This window comes from Natator depressus, chromosome 13, assembly GCF_965152275.1.
Source record: "Natator depressus isolate rNatDep1 chromosome 13, rNatDep2.hap1, whole genome shotgun sequence".
In the NCBI taxonomy this organism is placed as follows: domain Eukaryota; kingdom Metazoa; phylum Chordata; order Testudines; family Cheloniidae; genus Natator; species Natator depressus.
Genome location: NC_134246.1, coordinates 14,162,368 through 14,176,989, shown reverse-complemented (window position 1 = coordinate 14,176,989; position 14,622 = coordinate 14,162,368). Strand labels below are relative to the sequence as shown.

The 14,622-nt window shown below is 42.5% G+C and overlaps 1 protein-coding gene and 1 long non-coding RNA gene across 3 annotated transcripts; one reads left to right on the top strand and one right to left on the bottom strand.

Moving 5' to 3' along the window:
• Positions 1 to 243: 243 nt before the first annotated feature.
• CYP24A1 (cytochrome P450 family 24 subfamily A member 1) lies at positions 244 to 12,472 on the bottom strand. Of its 2 annotated transcripts, XM_074969909.1 has the most exons (13): positions 12,422 to 12,472; positions 11,822 to 12,197; positions 11,431 to 11,621; positions 10,627 to 10,720; positions 10,050 to 10,146; positions 9,339 to 9,430; positions 8,447 to 8,558; positions 6,544 to 6,689; positions 5,825 to 5,991; positions 5,539 to 5,617; positions 4,546 to 4,740; positions 4,313 to 4,424; positions 1,554 to 3,383 (listed from the first exon to the last, which is right to left on the bottom strand). In XM_074969909.1, the coding sequence occupies exons 2-12, from the start codon at positions 12,095 to 12,097 to the stop codon at positions 4,314 to 4,316; spliced, it is 1,560 nt and encodes a 519-aa protein (XP_074826010.1). In that variant the 5' UTR covers positions 12,098 to 12,197; positions 12,422 to 12,472; the 3' UTR covers positions 1,554 to 3,383; position 4,313. The 2 variants fall into 2 exon arrangements, with proteins under 2 accessions (XP_074826009.1, XP_074826010.1); XM_074969908.1 differs by lacking the exons at positions 1,554 to 3,383; positions 12,422 to 12,472 and adding an exon at positions 244 to 719 and having other exon boundaries at positions 11,822 to 12,414.
• A 611-nt stretch (positions 12,473 to 13,083) lies between these two features.
• LOC141997049 (uncharacterized) lies at positions 13,084 to 14,220 on the top strand. Its single transcript, XR_012641683.1, has 3 exons — positions 13,084 to 13,227; positions 13,679 to 13,762; positions 13,899 to 14,220. It is a non-coding gene; the product is annotated as an uncharacterized LOC141997049 (long non-coding RNA).
• Positions 14,221 to 14,622: the final 402 nt, after the last annotated feature.

Genomic DNA, 14,622 nt, shown 5'->3' with positions numbered 1-14,622 from the left:
TGAGCTACAGCTCACTTCATCGGATGCATTCAATGGAAAATACAGTGGGGAGATTTATATACATAGAGAACATGAAACAATGGGTGTTATCATACACACTGTAACAAGAGTGATCACTTAAGGTGAGCTATTACCAGCAGGAGAGCAAGGGGGAAAAAACCTTTTGTAGTGATAATCAAGGTGGGCCATTTCCAGCAGTTGACAAGAACGTCTGAGGAACAGTGGGGGGTAGAGGGGGGGAATAAACATGGGGAAATAGTTTTACTTTGTGTAATGACCCATCCACTCCCAGTCTCTATTCAAGCCTAAGTTAATTGTATCCAGTTTGCAAATTAATTCCAATTCAGCAGTCTCTTGTTGGAGTCTGTTTTTGAAGTTTTTTTGTTGAAGTATTGCCACTTTTAGGTCTGTAATGGAGTGACCAGAGAGATTGAAGTGTTCTCCAACTGGTTTTTGAATGTTATAATTCTTGACGTCTGATTTGTGTCCATTTATTCTTTTACGTAGAGACTGTCCAGTTTGACCAATGTACATGGCAGAGAGGCATTGCTGGCACATGATGGCATATATCACTTTGGTTATATCACAATTATCAGACTAGTTCCTACAACTTCTCTGCAATGAAGGGGAAGTGATGAATGGAAATTCCCCAGAAGAAGAATAAATGATCCAGCTGTCAGTGGTGGGACATGAACTTGAGATTCTCAGAAAGCTTTGGGCTGGAGAGAGGAAGAGATGAATATGTGTTAGTATCAAGGGTGTCTGATTTAACTGAGGGACCAGGGAGGGAGAGAGAGAGACTCCATAATTCTGAAGAGAAGTTATGCACTGCAGGAGAAGAATCCTGGCCACCTCAGAAGTCTCTGTCCTAAGACCAAAGAACTCTCCAGAGTGGTGAAGAAACTGAGGCAGGATAATGCATATTGGTCTGTTTATTATTTTGTCTGTCTTGTGCTATCTAAGTAAAAAGTAATTTGTTTTAGAATCCTGTGCAAAGGTCATGTGTCTGTTTGTTTTGCTATCACATACCCCTGAAGAGGTGAACTGTTAACCCAGAGTAACCACACAGTTGGCTTTCTGGAGGAGGATATGCTTAAGCTAAAGGGAAGTGTGAGGGGGCAGAACTAGTCTCAGGGCCTTGGCATGTGTGTGTCTCAGCTCTCAGAAGAGAATGGTAGACAGAGGATCCGCACCCCAGGCGTGTGCCTCGATACTCCTGACAGAGGCAGACCTTGGATTTTTCAGACTCAGAAAGCTTAAAGCACAGAATGCCCAGTGAGGTGGGCCTCAAACGCAACAGCCTGCTGAGTGTGAAGCCAAAGGAAGCTCTACCAGAGCTCTGTGTGTGATACAGTGTAATCAGATTTTGTCATATTCTGTGGGGATAAATAGGACCCCACCACTGATATTAGTGATTTCCGGAGTGGGGGAAAGTAATTATTCACTAAGCTAGAGAAACTGTTTTATATAAAAATACAATGAAAGAATCACCATATTTATTATATTAATACAAGTGTTTAATAAGAATGGAAGACTGTTTTTATTTCTGGAAAAAAAACACTATTTTATTACAAAATTGCATGGGAAGAGCAGGATGTTCACAAGTTTCTTTATACACTATAATACAGTTCTTTGAAATATGAACATAACCAGCTCCTAAAGAAAGGGAAACAAGCCTTTCTAGGAGGCAAACAGATATGAAGACTTTACATCTTTTCAAAGTATACAAATTACAAAATAGGCTTCCTTTTTTAAATGAAAGCAATTTATATAATATACGAACTCTGTATTAGAAATGAGGTACACCTTAACGACATAAGGGGAAATATGCTAGTGAGCCATGATAGTTACTAGGTGTTGCATCACATGCAGGGCAATTACCACTTCAGATCCATTGGTACAGATATTGAAATCCATGTGTAGTTTTACAAACTATGATCTCCACAATAAACAACCCCCTTTGAAATATTTAGGTTCTTTATTGTTTGTGGTGCTTTAAGATCTGAAAAATACATGTATTCTATATTGCTCATCTGACAAAATGCTGCCCCTGTTAAGATCTTAATTTGTATTGCAGTAACTCCTCAAGGCCCTAGTTAAGTACTTTGTACTGCTTACACATACAACAAAAAGACAGTCACAGGCTCAGAGAGCGTACAATCTAAGGATGTAAAGAGACACAAATTAGAAGGGATGGGGGCAGGTGAGGGAACAGAAGCATAAGAAACCGTGAGAGATTATGACTAGTGTAATAAGCAGCAGTCACAGCACATTAGCTGCCTAGCCATTTTCAAGTATTGTGTAGGGCAGAGGTTCTCAAACTGTGGGTTGGGACCCCAAAGTGGTTCAGGACCCCATTTTAATGGGGTCACCAGGACTGATGTTAGACTTGCTGGGGCCCAGGGCTGAACCAAAAGCCAGAGCCCAACTGCCCAGGCCAAAGCCGAAGCCCAAGGGCTTCAGCCGTGCGTGGTGGGGCTCAGGCTTTGGCTTCAGCCCTGGGTGATGGAGATCAGATTACAGGCCCTCCCGCCCGGGTGGTGGGGCTTGGGCTTTGGTCCCCGCTCCTGGGGTCATGTAGTAATTTTTGTTGTCAGAAGGTGGGTGCAGTGCAATTAAGGTTGAGGACCCCTTGTGTAGGCATCACAGAGAAGCAGGGTTCAAATACATGGACAAGTCCATCTAAATGGCTTTGATCTTATTCTATGCTTTATAAGAGGAAAATCCTTTAAGGGGGAAATGTACTTCTATTATTTTCCTCTTTAGTTCTTTTGTTAAAAGGTCACAAATTGACAGCCCTGCAGATGGAAATCCTCAACTGAATCCACAAAACTGGAACAGCCTGGGAAAGACTAAGGCAAGATTTCTTCACACTGTCCCATCTCACCCCCAACCTAGCAGGACCATCTCACTCATGCCTGATTATTCCCAGGTACCCTTTGTGACACACACAGGATTGAGCCTAATTCCTTTCTCAAACACTGAACAACTTCCAGCTGGTAACACCCTTCACTCAGTACTGACTGGCGCCCAATATTGAGTTCCACAGTCCACTATAAAACTCTCAAACAATGAATTTCCCTCAACTTTGCTGGTCTATGGGCCCACAGAAGCAAAGATTCACAATATTTTTGTTCTTTCATTTTAGGATTGTGAAATGCATTTCAAAAAACCTGCTAACTGACACATTGTCATACAGTGTAAGGACTACATGAGCTTTTATTGACTCTGTATTTCTGTCCTTCTCATCAGTGCATTGCTGAAGGCATGTCCATGGAGATTTCCCCAGTGGTTAGTGCCTATTGGCTTTGGCATTCCAGATTCACATGTGCTGTCACCAGAAAAGGCAGCAATAGCATGGTCCTTAGTCCACAGAAGACAATCTGGATAAACAGAGAGTCCATTCATATAATGAACAGTTCTGTACAATCTAACTATATGTTAAGCACATCTTAGAATATGGTCAATATCTCTACTTAATTCACATAGGGTGAATTTTGCTCTTGCTCTGTAGACAGCCTATAGTAAACAGCCTATATGCCACTTAAGTTCCATTTAAACCCTATTTTGAGCACTTGGTTCTGGCTCAGATCTAAATCAACAAGAAACCGAATTTTCCAGTTTACATTTGGCTTTAGTACAAGCTAAATCAGGACTGTGTACAGCTGATTTTATAGTATCTTGGCTATTTGGAGCTGAAGTCTCACATAAACTAATGATACTTTGGCATTGTCAAAATCAAAGCGTAGCCTTATTTGACCTTGAATCTGAAACTCTAATTTGAATCCAGCCTCCTGGACTGGCCCACCTTTTTTAATAATTCAAGTGCTCTGCAAGTGAAGATCAAGCAGTTCTATTGCTTGTCTTGGTGTGTTTTGCCTTTATTGTCAGGATCAATTGTTTGTTATTGGTGAAACTAGATGGACCAACACTCTGATTTAGTACATTGGAAAAATCTAATGTTATTTTCAGGATAATGCCTTCTTGAAATGCAGAAGAAAAACATCTATTGGATTCCAGCTAATGAATGTTTACCTGGGGGGGTATTGCCCATTGTACTTAATACAGTCAAAGGCTGGAAAGCTATATCAATCTATTATGCAATTCCTAGCTTCTTTTGTCGCTTACAAGAGGTATTTAAAGGCAATGAAGCATAATGACCTCTAAGAAATATGATTCTTCATGCAATGATGTTAGATTGTACAGGTCAAAATCTGCTCTGTTATGCCTGAACAGCCGCACTGAATTTAGTAGTGCATACAACTACATAGAGCAGAGTCTACTGTGTCCCAAAGGCACTTATCCACTTTACCTCATCGTCTTCTAAATGCAATGGGAAGTTCTCGGCTGGGGATTAGTATTCCTGAATGCAGAGTTTCTACTGCCTTATTGTCAGTTGCAACAATCTGATATTTGCGAACAAGCTGTAAAGACAAAAACATGAGTTACAGAATGCCAAGCATGATTTTGGCTCACTAGCCTAATTTTTTAATCATATAATCAGACCAGTTACTTGTTTAAAGAATGTTGTGATGTAATATTTACCCAGCAAAGGGCTAAATGAAGTTGTAGTTCAGCTAAGCGACGCCCAACGCACATCCTCCTCCCAATGCCAAAAGGAATATGAGCAAAAGGATTTATTATATTCTTCTCAAGCCAACGCTCCGGTTTAAATGTAGTCCAGTCTCTAAAGTACTCTTCATTGGATCCCAAGGCATGACTGTTTAACATCAACACTGTCTGGAAACAAAAGTAGTAGGAAAAAGTTCCGTTAAGAACAGGTTTGGAATAACTGAGTGAGTCATTTTGTATTAATGGAAAAAGCTGTTTAAAAAAAGTGAAGCAAAAGTTATTTTCTCAGAAAAGTAATGTACTGTAGGACTCTTCTGGGTGGATGAAACAATCTTCAAAGAGCAGACAGACACTGCCACCCAGCAGATATGAAATAACAGAAAATATGAAGAATGTCTTGGAATCAACACTAAAATTCTTTGGAAATATGACCTAACTTTAGTTCCAGTGTAAGCAGGTGCAACTCCACTGAAGCCAGTGAAGTTGCATCAGGACAGATTTTAAGAGAGGAGATTAGATAGAGAATTATTGTACTTCTTCCATGCTAGCTTTTTAGCCTATTGAGAACTACCAAATTTAAGATGAAAAATAAGGTATAGCAGAATGTGGGGAGGGGCAGACTGAGAAGAATGAAAAATGAATGTCTGAGATTATCCCCTTTATAATTTCAGGCATTAATTTCATTAATCTAATTTTATCCTACATTTCAGTGGTTTTCAGTTTCTGGGAAATCTTAATATTTTATCATTAAGTCAGCATTCTGTTCCTTCATCTTTTTAGGTATTTGCTCATGACTATGCTCTCTGAATGCTTCATAAAAGCTTATCACCACCTTCAGCAATGGGAACTTGTCTGTAACCAGCAAATGACAAAGAGTCGTTTGCAGACTGGAGTGGTTACCCTGTATCGATAATTATATTGTAAAATACTTATTTTACGCTACCTACAGTAACAAATTCTACTCACCCCTTCAGGTAACACATAGTCCCCAAGCATTGTTTCTTTGTCAAGAGTGCGAGTGGTAAATGGCACAGATGGTGTTATCCTACAGTAAAATACATAAATTGAATTAATCTACCATGATTTTGTCTCCTCATAGGTATGGGCAATATTTTACTCTGAACACCTAAGTGATCGTTTTGAAGTTATTATACCCACTAGAATACCTTTCGCCATTATGGCATATTAGATGGCCATTGTGATCAAACAGAGCCCATTTTGCTTTACTCAGAAATTATCTAAAGAGTTCTACCTCATAGATTCTTTCAGACATGCTTTTAGGTAAGGCATTTTCTTCAGGTCCTCAGCATTTGGACTCTCATTAGCAGACACTGCACTCTGTATTTCCTGGAAAAGCTTCTGTTGAATGTGTGGATTGCGTGAAATGTTATACAGAGCCCACAGTAGACTATTGGCAGTCTGAAACATGACCAGAAGAGAACACTGATGACTAAGACACCAGAACATCAAGCAACATGACTATCCATATTATGTGCATAGTATGGCCAACCTTCTGCCTTACACTGGAAAACTCTTCAGTCTTGCCTAAGCCTAAGATAATGTGATCCTTCTGCCCATTGTTCTCTAAAAGAGAACAAGAACTGGGGAAAGGAGAATGTAAAAAATATCATCATGTCGTTCTTTTAGGTAATATTGCGCATGCATACTTGCAACTCAGTTTAAGTGACTATGCAGCATTAGTTCACTGTTAGATATTTGATATCCTGCCCTTACTGGCAGAAAGGTTTGATTGACCTGGAAAATTAGGTAACTGCTATGATACTAACTTCAGTGATTGTGAGGATGCCCATATTAAAAATGATACTAACAACAAACATTCACAGCTCCATGTGTGTAATCTTGATGTGCACTGAATGTACAGAATGGCCCTCAGTCCGGAATGTGATAGCTATCAACAATGCCAGCATTACAACAAAACAAAAAAACTTGCTGAAAACAAACCAGTTTTACCGTTTCAACTCCTGCAATCTGGAACTCTGTGATAGCAGCATACAGTTCCTTCTTGGAGAGTTGACTCCCAAAGTAAATGTCGCACAGGAAATCTTCACTGGGATTGGCAGAATATTTCTCCAGTCTGCTGTCAATTGAACACTTGGCTGGGGATAGAAGGGGAGGGAGTGATCAGAAAGTTACTAAAAATTCATCAAAACTTAAAGGAAAAACATATTTACACCAGTGATCATGAGACAGGAGACAATGTTTATTGAACCATCACCACCACCACCAAACTAATATTGCCCTTTTTGTGTGAGCATCCCTTCCCGCATTGAAACGACCACACCCCCTCCATTATAAAATCAGGGATGGCCAGAAGAAACTACTGAATATTAGAAAAAAGAAAAGGAGTACTTGTGGCACCTTAGAAACTAACCAATTTATTTGAGCATAAGCTTTCGTGAGCTACATCCGATGAAGTGAGCTGTAACTCACGAAAGCTTATGCTCAAATAAATTGGTTAGTCTCTAAGGTGCCACAAGTACTCCTTTTCTTTTTGCGAATACAGACTAACATGGCTGTTACTCTGAAACCTGAATATTAGAAGGCATTCTGCCTTGTAGACCTATGAAAGAAATCAATGACCTTGATGTAAGCTACACATTCAGCTATGGATACATGGGTTGTAGCTAACTTGAGGATAAAGTTAATTGGCTTTGGTTTTCAAAGTGGACAATGGGATTTGGAAGTCGACGAGAGTTGGGCATTTTAGCATAAAAATATCCTAGGTGTTTTTTTGTTTTGTTTTGTTTTTTACTGGAAACTTTGCAATGTGTTTATCCTGTGACGGTAAATACCAGATCCCAAACTGATAAAGTCATTTTTCTTTGAACATAGTGTGCCAGTTTTTGCCATCCTTATTCACAGTGAGTAGAACTTTTGTTCCATGAGTAGCCTCATTGGGACTAGTTATGAGAAAGACATTATTCAACACAAGCCAGGATGTCAGAAGTTGCCCCTTATGAATGAAACAAGTTTTTATAGTGTGTTTCTTTAAAACGCACAGATTAAAAAGCAATGAAATGAGCATGCACCAAACTGGACATGGTGAAGGGGTGTATATTTTCCTCTATCATACAACAGATATGAACCTTAAATATGAATCACTGTATAATTGTGGGAATAAATATTCCGGTCAGTGTTACAATAATCTGAGCTACAAAACCTTGCTTAATTTTTAACTTGAATATTCACAGGCTGCTGAAAGGGGGAAAACCCCATCTTAATATCTGAGGATGCAATAACTTTTGTTAATTTCAAAGGCCCATAGAACCAAAACCAACAGGAACAGCTGTTCAAAAGAACCATACAGTGCTCTGTCACTTTGGGGGGGTCTCAGAACCTGCATTTATAAGGTTATTGAATTTCAGCTCCAACATAATTCTTTAACTCTTAACATACATCTCTCTGTAGCATGCTAACTCCTTGTCTCTCAAGAACAGTGTTAAGAATATAGTACACTCTGCTGCCTACCTCTCTCAAATGTACTGAGTTTTATACAATATCCTGCTTTCAGTCTATTTACCTTTCTTTAGAGACTAACGTGGGACCACTAATTATACTGTTGGGCCTTTCCCAAACTGATGGGTTTTCCCTATGCATCATGTGTTTACAGACAAAGCAAACTGTTAGTCATAACTAAGTCAGAGTCAAGTAAACTTGGTGGGAGTGTGTAAACAGTGCTCCCACATTCTGAGTAGAAGAGGTTCGGAGTAAGAAGCAAAAGTGTCTTCTGTTGCACTTTGTGAGACGGTCAGCAATCAGTAGCTTTGCGATGCAGTAACAATTATAAGTGGGTGAATTCCTAGTAGGAATTCCCAGCATTCATAAACATGTGGGATTTGTATTTAAAAATTACCTGTTTTGAAGATATTGTCCCATGCGTTGGTATGAGCTTGCCAGACTTTTGTGTTCAGACTTTTATGAAGTTCAACTGGGGTCACCATCATCATCCCAAAAGTACCCATCATCTGTAATGAAGAAGGAAAAAAACACACCTTTGTTCTCTCTGAGTTATCACCAACCAATTATGCTTTGTGAAAAAAAGTGGATTAACAAAAAGAAAAAAAATTCTCACTGTAACTCAGAATTGTGGTTCTGATGGGGTGTCTATCTTGGACAGAAAGGATTCACATTTGAACTAGGACCACAGCAAGTAAGCATGCACCTGTTATGCACAAAATCCCCTATATCTGCACATGCAAATGAGCAATTTTAACAATCTCACATAGGCGGGACTCCCCAACTAAGGTAATGATGTTACATCATATGTGCCTATTCTATAGAGAAAAGATTTAATCAGTAGTCCAAACATGTTTCTAGGGTTGGTTTATTATTTTATACCTTTTTTAGGTACAGTTTAGTCGAAAGGCAAATTTGGCAATTAGATATCCAGTTATCTGCTTTGGACATGCAAATATGTGGCTTTGCCAGTGCAAAGTTGTAAGCGTATAGGCAGGGTTTGAAAAAATGTGCCTGGAATTTGTGTTTGTTTTCTTATGTGCCCTGGAAATTAGGTAGTGAAGCAACAAAATAAAACTCACTAATTCACTTCACTGATTTTAAAAAAAAAAACCCGACAGTACTCTGTTTCAGGAACTGTGTTTGTAGATAGAGCAGATGATGAGCAACGTGCTCAAGGACTAAGGTACAGCTCCTCAAAGCCATTTAGACACCTGATGCCCATTGATTTCAACAGGAGTTAGGTGCCTCATTGCCTTTGAGGATCTGGGCCTAAGCCTTCTCCATACCGTTTTTACAGCCTTGATGAAGTTCAGGCCTTCTTCTCCCACATCCTGCTGCAGGAGTCCAAACCTCTTCCCATACAATACCAAGCAGATACCTGTCATTTAATATATATATATATATATATAGTTACACAAGAGCATCTAGACTAGTATCCACCACTTACTCAATTACCCTTCTGAAAAATATTCTTAGTTCTAAGATACATTCTTAGGCACAAACAAAAGCCTAGGTACTTCAGGGTAGTTCAAGATTCCCTCTGTACAGGCTGGTTCAGACTCAGTGTGGTTCCAATATTGCAGCAGGGAAATTTAGTCATGACACCCATGGGAACTGGAGCTCTTTCCAGTGAAGGCTTGCCCTTTAAGTGGCATCCCTTACTGTGCATGTCACAATCACCTTATTTGCCAAATGAGCTATTGGGATTCCCTAATGCACATCTAAGGGGATTTTGAATGTCCTATTAAAGATGCATATGTATTTTTTTTTCCATCAGAGCTTTACTATGAAAAATCTAATTTTTTGCCATTGTTAGCAAACATCATAAAATCAGAAGTTAGAGATGGAGGAGACCTTTTAGACATATCTAATCCAACCCTGTGGGACTAGCACAGGATTGTTGCTTATAGTATAGTCGCTAACATTTGGTCCAAATTTAAATGTCCTAACAGGTGTTAATATGAATGTAATTTTCAATTATAAAGAAGAAAACTTACTTTCAAAGGACCATTTGTTGAATTCTGAATATATGTTTTCAATTTCACCATTGTGGTTACAAAGATCATCTATTCTATGCATGAAATCCACCAGGACCTAAATGATGGGAAAAAAAGATTTGGAGACAAGTTTAGTTTCTTGATCCTAAGCAGAGTGTTTGAACTGCTTATCTAGTACTCTTCAAGTTCAACAGAGAGAATCTCAAAGCAGTGGATAAATATTTTAAAAAGATTATTCTATAGAGGGGAGTTACAATTGTAAACTCTGGTGGATTTGTATCAGAATAGATGACCAAAGCACAGAGTAGTTAAAGCAACACGTTTAAGGGAAGACTACTGCAAAGTGCCACAGTAATTCTCTATGCTTCTTATGGTATCAAGATGTTGACCAGGGCCTTAGCCATCAGCTTCTCAGTTTGTCCCGCTTTGGGATCAGACTCTTGCATAGTCTTTGTGTACAGTTTTATCCTGAGTGATATTAAAAAGTGTACTACCTAATGTTGTAAGAGTTAGTTGCATACAAAATGATTAAACTGAAGAGGAAAAGACAGTTCACACATCCTTCAGCATGAAGTACCTCATTGACTGTGGCATCCAGTTTCACGATTTCTGTGGGCTTCATTAACTTCTTTTGAAAGGCACTTCTGACTCTCTGCCAGTCTTTTCCTTCTCTAGATTAAATAACAGCAAAAAAGAGCAAAGTTAAAAACAAAGCAAAGCTGTCCAACAAAACATGCTGCAGGCTTAATCAAACGATTGCAAATTGGAAGCATATTTGCTAACAGCATTAAGGTATCAATACTCCATTCCATTAAAAAGTAGGGGGGAAAGAATAAGAAACAGATAAAATGTGTACTAAGTACAATTATCTCTGGTTAATGATCATGTCATCACTTCAGAGGAAATAGCTTCCAATGGGTAATGATGCAAAGAGAAGCTAAAGCATAGCTAGTCTGAATGGAAACTAAATATTACACGTTTAATGATAGTGGGAGGTTTATAGCATCACTGCAGTGTAAGCAGGCTGGAAATCTCCTTTTGCCGGGATAGGGACGTGCCCTGAGCAAGGCAGAGCCATTGCAAACAAGATCCATGTTCCAGCCTCTGAAATGGGGCTTTGACATCATTGCTGGCACCTTGCTCTATTTACACAGCATGCCTGGCAGCGTTATCAGCGGTGCGGCTTTGTATCCTTGATTTCACCGAGATCCGCACGGTCTCTGTCTTCATCTTTGCAGTGAAGCAGGGAGGTTACGGGCTCAAACAGTGCAGCAAGTTATTTCTCACATCCCGCTCACGGATTTCACTGGGCTGTGGCTCAGGTGATCTTCCCTGCCCCCCACCCCCGCTCCGAGATGCTCCGAGCCCCAGCTCCACTTACAGGATCAGCAGCCCGTAGCCCTCGTCTCTGTAGTCCCGGTAGGCTTTCCAGGGCTTGATCTCCAGCCTCTGGGGGTGAGCGCTCTCTTTCCGGTACAGAGCTTCTAACAAGCAGGGGGCTCCGATGTGAACGGAGTCAAAGGCGCCCAGCTTCATGCGGAAAATCTTCCCAAATTTCCGGTGGTAATCAGCCTAGGGCGAGGAGACAGCAGCCGGAGAGTCCCAGGTGAGGGCAGGGAACAGCCCATCCCCTCCCCTCTCCCATATGCTTGGCCCCAGGCGAAGGACATCTGGAGCAAGGCAGACCCTCGGCGCGCGGGTTAGCCAGCACTGCCCAGCCCAGGAACCCTCTCCCCGCCTCCCCTCCAGCCCCAGCTGATGGTTATGCTTACCAGCGTCTCGTGCTGCTTCTTGAGCCCCCCTTTCCAGAGGACGTCCGGCAGGCTGCCCAGCAGGGGCCAGTTGGTGGGGCCGGGCAGGGCGGAGAGGGGGTGCCCCCTGCAGTGAGGAGCCGGCACGCTCGGCGCCACCTCCTCCGCCTTAGGGTGGAAGGCGCAGGCGGAGGACGTGGGCAGCCTGGGTTGCTGAGGATGCTGCTGCTGCGCGCTGGCATCTCCCAGCGTCAGGAAGGACCTGAGCAGCGGGGCTCTCTTCAAGGGGGAGCTCATGACTAGGGGTGTGGGTGCAAAGGGGCTGGTCGGAGGAAACTGGCCGGGAGAGGCAGGTGGCCTTGCGGGGCTGCAAGTGGCCGAGGGGCGCTGGCTGCAGGTGGCAGAGGGGCGCTGGCTGCAGGAGGCAGAGGGTCCCTGGTTCTCAGGAGGCAGAGGGCCCCTGGCTCTCAGAAGGCAGAGGGTCCCTGGCTCTCAGGAAGCAGAGGGTCCCTGGCTCTCAGGTGGCAGAGGGTCCCTGGCTCTCAGGAAGCAGAGGGTCCCTGGCTCTCAGGTGGCAGAGGGTCCCTGGCTCTCAGGAAGCAGAGGGTCCCTGGCTCTCAGGTGGCAGAGGGGCGCTGGCTGCAGGAGGCAGAGGGTCCCTGGCTCTCAGGAAGCAGAGGGTCCCTGGCTCTCAGGTGGCAGAGGGGCGCTGGCTCTCAGGAGGCAGAGGGGCGCTGGCTGCAGGTGGCACAGGGTCCCTGGCTCTCAGGAGGCAGAGGGGCGCTGGCTCTCAGGTGGCAGAGGGTCCCTGGCTCTCAGGTGGCAGGGGGGCGCTGGCTCTCAGGTGGCAGAGGGTCCCTGGCTCTCAGGTGGCAGAGGGTCCCTGGCTCTCAGGAGGCAGAGGGGCGCTGGCTCTCAGGTGGCAGGGGGTGCTGGCTGCAGGAGGCAGAGGGTCCCTGGCTCTCAGGTGGCAGAGGGTCCCTGGCTCTCAGGTGGCAGAGGGGCGCTGGTTCTCAGGTGGCAGGGGGTGCTGGCTGCAAGCTACTCTCCCAGAGATGCTGCTGCCCTCTCTCGCGCTCTGTGGTTTCCCATAGCCTGGCGGAGGTGTGTATATATAGCACTTGGGGATGTCTGTTGGACTTTAATCTGGGACCAATAGGAGCGCTGGGTGGGGCGGGGCGGGGGGGGGTCGGGACTCCGGTGGCCCCGGGACCCGGCGGCGGGGCGGGCGGTGCATTAGAGGGGTCAGCTGACTGCGGGTCACTGAGTGTATTGTCAGACCGTGCCTCTCTCGCCCTGCGCCGGTGCTGAGCGCGCAGCAACCTCTGCTGAAGGCGCTGCCCTGACTCTGCCAGAACCCGCTTGCGGCTAGAAAGGGCGGGAGGAGGGGACAGAGGCCCCAACGCCTCCAGAGGATGGTAAAACAGGTGAAGGAAGGGGAAGCAGAAAGTCAGCTAGATAGACAATGTCAGAGGCAGGAGCGGGGGAGAAGAGAGGAAAAGAGAAGCCCGGAAGAGCGGGAGAAACCTGGGGTGGGGAGGCAGATAAGTTACCAAACTGCTCTGGTTGAGCATGGGTGGCAGAGGGGTTTGTGTTCCTGGATGGATGGTGCGTCTCAGCACTCTCTCCCCGGGGGCTGGGCTAGTAAAGGCACAGTGTAGCCTACTGCCCAGGGAAGGCAGATCTTCTCTATCTGGAGTCTGCCCCGAGCTGCCTAAGGGGGCTCGATTCAGCGAAATATTTTACACATACACCAGCCTAAACATGTTCATGGTTACCATAGCTGTCTTTGGTGTTTTGGTGTCCTAGTCAGCTGAGGGAGGTGTGACATACCTGCATATGGCCTCATGGCAGTTCATCGCTTTATGTTCCCTGCAGTGTTTGAAAAAGCATTCAAAATAATGGGCTACAGTAATGATAATTACCAGCATGAAAGGAACAGTTTAAGACAACTGGAGAGATGTATCTTTTATGATTTTCCATATGCTGTCCAAAATGAAAAGAATTCTATGACATTTCATTTTTTGAAATAAATATCACATCTCACCAATAAGTTGGATTTCTATTTCCATAACTTTTCTCATTATAAAAAAAACAGATTCAATCATATTTATTTTGTTGTTTGCTTGGAGAGCTGCTGTGCCTATTGCAACTATATCAACTGTCTGAAGGGCAGATGATGATGATGATGTCAAGAGAGAAAGAGAAAAAAAATGAAGTATATGCATACCATATTGTAGAGATTAGGAAACAGAAAATAACTTTTCAGAGCATAAGAATAAAGGTCACAGTCCAGTATCCAGAAAGTAATGTATACGCCTGCACATCATGGAAAAATCAGGATAATGATCAGGCTTGTATTAATAATGACAATTAGTAATTAATACTAACATTTGAAATGCAGCTAATAGTCATAATTTGGGTACAGATCATATGTATAGAGAAAAATAAAAGCACATGCATTAATTCTAGCAAAATTTAAAAATATAATAATGTATGCGTTTATTCCAATAATATTTTGAATTATTTCTCTGTCATTGTTTTTAAATTGATTGGTTACTTTTCAAAGTCATTTAATAATGAAAGAGTATATCTGCTTGAAATATTCCAATTAATGCTATGTATAGGAATTTATATGTAATACTTATGTGACTAACTCAGTCTTATATTTTAATAATTATTTTGTTGACACATATTTTATTAATATATTGACATTATACACATTAATAACAATTATAACATTTATATTTTAATATACATGCAACCAAACAAAACTTAAAGTTGAATCACTATATTAAAATGTTTATATGTTGTCAAATATA

Excerpts from the sequence above, each read along its gene's own strand:
- CYP24A1 (XM_074969909.1), bottom strand. The coding sequence starts at position 12,097 with ATGAGCTCCCCCTTGAAGAGAGCCCCGCTGCTCAGGTCCTTCCTGACG. Across the intron at positions 5,618-5,824 it reads TGTCTGAAAGAATCTATGAG|GATAACACCATCTGTGCCAT; the intron begins GTAGAACTCTTT and ends ATTTTACTGTAG. Across the intron at positions 4,425-4,545 it reads TTCATTTAGCCCTTTGCTGG|CTTGTTCGCAAATATCAGAT; the intron begins GTAAATATTACA and ends TTGTCTTTACAG.